We start from the raw sequence: 6440 nt of genomic DNA, 5'->3' as shown, positions 1-6440 counted from the left end.
TAAGTATCGTCATAATATCGTATTGTGACATAAGTATCGTCATAATATCGTATGGTGACATAAGTATCGTCATAATATCGTATGGTGACATAAGTATCGTCATAATATCGTATGGTGACATAAGTATCGTCATAATATCGTATGGTGACATAAGTATCGTCATAATATCGTATGGTGACATAAGTATCGTCATAATATCGTATGGTGACATAAGTATCGTCATAATATCGTATGGTGACATAAGTATCGTCATAATATCGTATCGTGACATAAGTATCGTCATAATATCGTATGGTGACATAAGTATCGTCATAATATCGTATCGTGACATAAGTATCGTCATAATATCGTATTGTGACATAAGTATCGTCATAATATCGTATCGTGACATAAGTATCGTCATAATATCGTATGGTGACATAAGTATCGTCATAATATCGTATCGTGACATAAGTATCGTCATAATATTGTTTTGTGGTGACTGGGATTTCCCACCCCTAGTGGACAGTAACTAAGTACATTTACTCAAGTGTTGTTAGAGGTATTTGTACTTTACTTGAGTATTTTCTTTTCATGCCACGTTCTACTTTTTACTTCACTACATTTATCAAACAGCTTCAGTTACTTTACAAAGCAAGATTTTTACACACAAAGCATATGAAGAAGATATACAATATGATGTTTTGTTATAAATGAAACAACTGTACAGTTCATACGAGTACAGATACATTAGTCAGTTGACAGATTAATTGTTTTAAGTAATTTTTCATGTAAAAACGTTTTGTGGTTCACCAACGTAAAGATTTGCTGCTTTTCCTTTTAATTATTTTAATGTATTTTTTAGTAATTTTGAGGTCTAGACTGACAAAACAAGCATTGTGATGGTGTCACTTTGGGCTCTGGACAGTCTTGACAAGGTTTTTCACTATTTTCAAAATGTCTTCAATCGATTAATGGAGAAAATAATCAGCAGATTAAACAATAATGAATGTCTGATACAAAATAGTTCAACCTACTACAGTAAAAATCCTGCTTTTACATGAATGCATGAGTAATTATTGAGTGATTATACTTACATAATTTAACTTTAGTAACATTTTCAATGCAAGACTTTTACTTGTAAAGTAGTGTATTGTGGTAGTAGAGTATATTTACAGTGAGGTGTATTTTTAGATAGATAGATAGATCCTTTATTTATCCTGAGGGAAATTCAAGTATCCAGTAACATACGATACATACATACATTAAGCATACATTAAACCTGTATCAAAATAAAATTTAAATAAAATTAACTTAACACAGTAGCCACAGTAAACAAGGTCTGACCCAAACTCTGGGTTTGGAGAATCGTTACACCCCTAATATAAATTGACATGCGGCCACGATCACCTGTTTATTGATGAAGAGTGTCTAGTGTATTGTATTGAACTGATACCTTTCTCTATGTTTTGTTACCATTGTGTTAAAGGAAATCACAACATCAACAAAATAAACAGCAATACGTTTCAGTGTGTTCGATGACAGATCATTTGATGACAGACGTTTATTTTAGATGCTGTTTGACAGATGTGAAATACCCTTTGTTTGTTTTTGTTTAAGGCACCAAGTCTGACATCAGTAAGACTTTTGGGAAGAAGGGTCTGAAGATCATTCAGGACCCAAATTACCAACGTTATGGCAACACAGTGGACATGGACTCTGCTCTGGAGACATTTGTACCTCACAGGTCAGACTCAAACTACCTATTGTTCAAACTTCTTCTTTTTGTGTATGAAATGACAGTTTTAGTGGTCGTTCTTGAATCATGAATTTATGTGTGCTGATTTGAATCAGTCAAGTCTCTTTTTCTTAAATGCTGAGAGGTTAATTTTGGTAAGGCAAGAACATTATATAATACTAACGTTTCCTTAGTTCACTGCAAACAGTATTGGTTAACCTACTATGTGTTAAATTCACATTCCTACTTGAAAGTCCATTCAATTCAGGTTTTGCTTTGAACTCAATTAACATATTTTTCCAATATCTGACACATCCAACTCTAAAACATCAGGAAACCACATGAAGTGTGACACTAAAGGCATGAATTGCAAAGAAAGAAACATACAGGTTGAACAGAATCAGCACAAAACATAATGTTATCGTGGGATTCAAAGGTTAATTTGTTGATGCCGGGTTGCACGATGAAATGTAACTTGTGTCCTCTTCATGCTACACACATAGAACATATGTTGTCAATATATATATAATAATGTTGAAATTTGAATAAAATAAAATAACAATACATACAGTCACTGTGGTTGCCATTCCATTGTTTACCACAAACTAGAAAAGCAAGAATATATGCAGCACACAAATCCTGTGTAGCAGTGCAATTTCCCACCAGTGATTGAAGTGTGAACAGGTTCAAAAGCACAAACACCTGCAATTAGTAATCCTGAACTGGCAGGCCCTTGCTATACCTCTTCTGTGTACTCTTACGTACAGTATGTATATGTATGCAGCACTTTGCAGAATGGTATTTACTTCTGTCTCTCTCTGCAGCTCGTCCCCGCAGCACATCGAGGAGTGCTGTGGTTGGCTGCGACAGAAACTGAACGAGCTGAATGAAGAACAGCACCACATCGTGCACCAGCATCAGGAGCAGGTAAGGTTAAAGGCTATTGTCTTTGCTCTTTTTTTGTGCGTCCCTGATTCCGTCTTCCTGTCGGTGACCTGTGCGCGCGACCAGGGGGCAGAAAGCAGCATTCTGTCCTCGCGGCGCATAAGTTTATACGGCACATCTAGCAGCAGTGTTGGGCAAATTACTCAGAAATTGTAAAGACTTACTTTTAACTTATCACTCATTATTATTACTGGGTATTAAAAGTAAATAGTCACGTTACTCACTCCTTTCAACCACCGCGCCCCAACCTTAAAAATGATGGGAAACCTGTTCAGAGGCGCATTTTAGAAATTAATCCACTTTACTGGAACAATAATTAACCTGACGAGTCAACAAGCAGCCGAACAGAAAACACTGCAGCCTCTCAGACCAGAGGATGCTGGATCAAATAGGCTATTTAAAAATAATAAAAAACAAAGCAGGTCCCTCCTGACTTTCGGGCGAACGAAAGGCGGACGCTGGACAGGTTGCCAGGCCACACATAGACGAACAACAACTCACGCACACACCTAAGGACAATTTACAATTTACTAAAGACAATGTCTTTGGACGGTGGGAGGAAGCCGGACCCCACACAGGGAGAACATGCAAACTCCACACAGAAAGGCCGGGGCAACCGTGGGTTTGAAGCAACGACCTTCTTGCTGTGAGGCGATAGTGCTAACCACTGCACCACCATGCCATCCTTTCATAAAGGATGGTCCAGTGTACCCTATGCTAAAGAAGATAGTAAGAAAAGTAGTACTGACGCACCTTTCCTCAGCTGTTAGATTGCTGCCACTTAAACACTTCAAAAATGGTACACGTACTGTATTCTGCATAGTGTTAGCGTGAAGTGTGGAACTGGAGACACACTGAGCGTTCCCAAAATACACAATGCATCCTATGCATCTGTTCATTATGTTCTTCCTCTTGTTTCTTTCTCAAGGCTGCCAACTGCATTGTGGGAAATGTAGTGTATGAGCGTCTGGCAGACCACGGCCCCAAACTTGGTCCTGTTAGCAGGAAAAACCCTCTGGCTACCAGGTAACGAATTTAAAGATACGTGTTTAAGGAGAGAGGAAAAGGAATGGGATAGATACAGTGCATGGAGGTTCTTTCACATATCTTTTAGGTCAGATTTACTGTAACTTTGAGAGGTTACCTGAGGGAAATCACTGCCATTCGTCTTGTAATCTAGTTGCATTGCATTGGACCATGTGGGTTTCTGCAGAGTAATATGTACTAGTGAACAGCGAGGATTTCTTTCTTTCATTGAGTTCAAACATAGAAGTAACAACATTTAAGTAAATGGAAAGTTTGTCCTAAGGGTGAGAGAGGAAAGACCACTTGTTTAATGAATATACCATGACGTTGTGAAGCTAATTCCCTGGCATCTAACCGAGATATGATGTGTGTTAAATTGAGTTTTGGCTTTCTGTTCCCGGAAGAAATGTAAAGGCTTTATTCTCTGGAGAATGTGAACGTGTTGAGTGACAGTTCCACCATTAGTCCCCGCTGTCATCGAGGCAAATTTAGTTTTGGATCTGTATGAGGCAATAACTTGTGAACATTTGAAAGTTTTAGCAACAAGAAATACCTAATATGTAATTTCTAAATCAGCCATCTTTCTGAAACAGATGGCAGTCTTTGTACCTTTTATTAATTCAGTCAGGAGAGACTTAATCTGAGGGAACCAATCATTTGAATAGATTTGGCGAATAGAGTGCCTTGGTATATAAAGGGGATGGTGAAGCCTTAAGTGGTAGAGACACCAACTAACTAAAAAACACAGTCCCAAACAGAGCAAGTGTGGGCCTCAGTTTTGGCAAAACTCTAACCGCTATGTTAATGCGACTCCCAGCGTGAGAGCGGGTTCACTTGATTACTATCACTGTGAACGCCGGTGTCACAGCAGCTGGGCGGAGGGGATTCACTCCTCCAGTCGACGTTATCATTTACATTTGCTTTTTCATTGCGTTAGACAATGGAAGTGCGGCGACACAGCGTGTGAAAAATGTCACTTGTGTGAGTTGTCACGAGAGACAACTTTTAATCTGACAAGGAATCTCATCATATTTTAATCTTACGAGACATCGCAGCATTAAAGTTCGGCAGCGACTACATGTTGGCTGATGAAGATTGGGGCAAAGTGAACGCCCATAGTTGGCTGATTAGAGGAACAGGGAGAGAGAGAGATATTGTGTGATAGTGCAAGTTGTGAATGAATGAAGTTAAAGATAGTCTTTCTTACCCTGAGTTTCATTAAAACCCCTAAATAAGACTGACCTGGCCATTTACATTTATGAATAAAAACAGTCTGACAGCATAACTCTAACCCTAACTCTCTAAGTGGATGATATACAGTAATGCCGGCTATTTATTAAAACTACATCCTGTACAGATAACACTGACTGGAGGTTCATGGTGATCCCAGCTGTGTGTGTTTTTATCTGTCTGTCTCAGGTATTTCACCTACCCATATCAGGACTTGACTCTGGAGCATGAGATGCAGCTGCTGGACCAGCCGGACAAGATGTGTCACTTCCTGGCTCACAACGGTTGGGTGATGGGTGATGATCCACTGCGCAACTTTGCAGAACCAGGTAAATGTTTAATTAAATTTAAACTAAACAGAAAGGACACAAAAATCAATGAAAAGTTTATTTTTTTATCTGGGACAAAACACATTGAGAAGATGTGTGTCCATTAACAGGGATCTTAGCGCCTCAGTTTTCAGACTTTATGTTGTACTGTCTGCTCTAATTCACTGTATCAGGATTGGTGTGTGCTTCCTGTAGGCTCCAACGTGTACCTGCGTCGGGAGCTGGTATGCTGGGGTGACAGTGTCAAACTCCGCTATGGCAAAGGGCCCGAGGACTGCCCGTACCTGTGGGCCCACATGCAGAAATACACTGAAATCACAGCCCAGTATTTCCATGGAGTCAGACTGGACAACTGCCACTCTACACCATTGCATGTAGCTGAGGTACTGTCATATATTTTCATGTTATAAAGTCAAGTCAAGTTTTATTTAAAGTGCAAAATCACCAAAAGACGTGGTCTCAATACATTATACAAAATGCATTGAAATAAAATAAACCATAAAATACAGAATGCATGTAATAAAACACAAGATAAAATACAATCAGGATAAAATCAACAAAATAAAATGATAAAACGATTTAATAACTTTGCTCCTGTCGTAACTAAAAGCTTTATTAAACAGCCTTGCATTTTGAGAGCGCAGTGCTCTATTGTGGCAGTAAGGTATCAGGAGTTCTTTGAGGTACAATGGTGCCTGGCCATTTAAGGCTTTGTAAGTAAGTGGAAGAATTTGTAAAATGTGTTCTATATTTCACAGGGAGCCAGTGAAGGGAGGCTAGAACTGGAGAAATATCAGCTGGCGAGGCTTTAGAGGCTTAATTGTGCTGCCTGCTAGTAAAAAATTGCAATAGTCAAGCCTGGAAATAATGAAAGCGTGGACCAGTTTTGGGACAGGATGTTTCTTTACCAATGTTACATAAATGAAAGTTGGCAGTTCTTGAAATTTGCACAATATGCAGGTTGAAGGACATTTCCTGATCGAAAGTAACTCCCAGGTTCCTTACAGTGGTACTGAGGGCCAGGGCGATGCCATCCATAGTAACAATGTTGTTGGGTAATATATCTCAAAGGTGTTTGGGCCCAAGTAAAATTACTTCAGTTTTGAATTTATCTGAAAAACTGCACATTCACCTGCAACGCTACTATCTAATGCTCGGGAAAATTCTTGGCTACTTTATGCCATTAAAATTAC

The 6440-nt window shown here is 38.9% G+C and overlaps 1 protein-coding gene across 1 annotated transcript in view; it reads left to right on the top strand.

Moving 5' to 3' along the window:
- Window positions 1-6440, top strand: part of agla (amylo-alpha-1, 6-glucosidase, 4-alpha-glucanotransferase a) — a 57181-nt gene that overhangs the window by 22240 nt on the left and 28501 nt on the right. Inside the window, exons 8-12 of the mRNA XM_046051367.1 lie at window positions 1600-1726; window positions 2542-2644; window positions 3591-3688; window positions 5108-5247; window positions 5443-5630. Coding sequence (XP_045907323.1) covers window positions 1600-1726; window positions 2542-2644; window positions 3591-3688; window positions 5108-5247; window positions 5443-5630 — 656 coding nt within the window. The remainder of the gene's footprint in view (window positions 1-1599; window positions 1727-2541; window positions 2645-3590; window positions 3689-5107; window positions 5248-5442; window positions 5631-6440) is intronic.

This window comes from Micropterus dolomieu, linkage group LG06, assembly GCF_021292245.1.
Source record: "Micropterus dolomieu isolate WLL.071019.BEF.003 ecotype Adirondacks linkage group LG06, ASM2129224v1, whole genome shotgun sequence".
In the NCBI taxonomy this organism is placed as follows: Eukaryota; Metazoa; Chordata; class Actinopteri; order Centrarchiformes; family Centrarchidae; genus Micropterus; species Micropterus dolomieu.
Note: the sequence above shows the minus strand (reverse complement) of the source record. Positions and strands in the feature narration are given on the sequence as shown.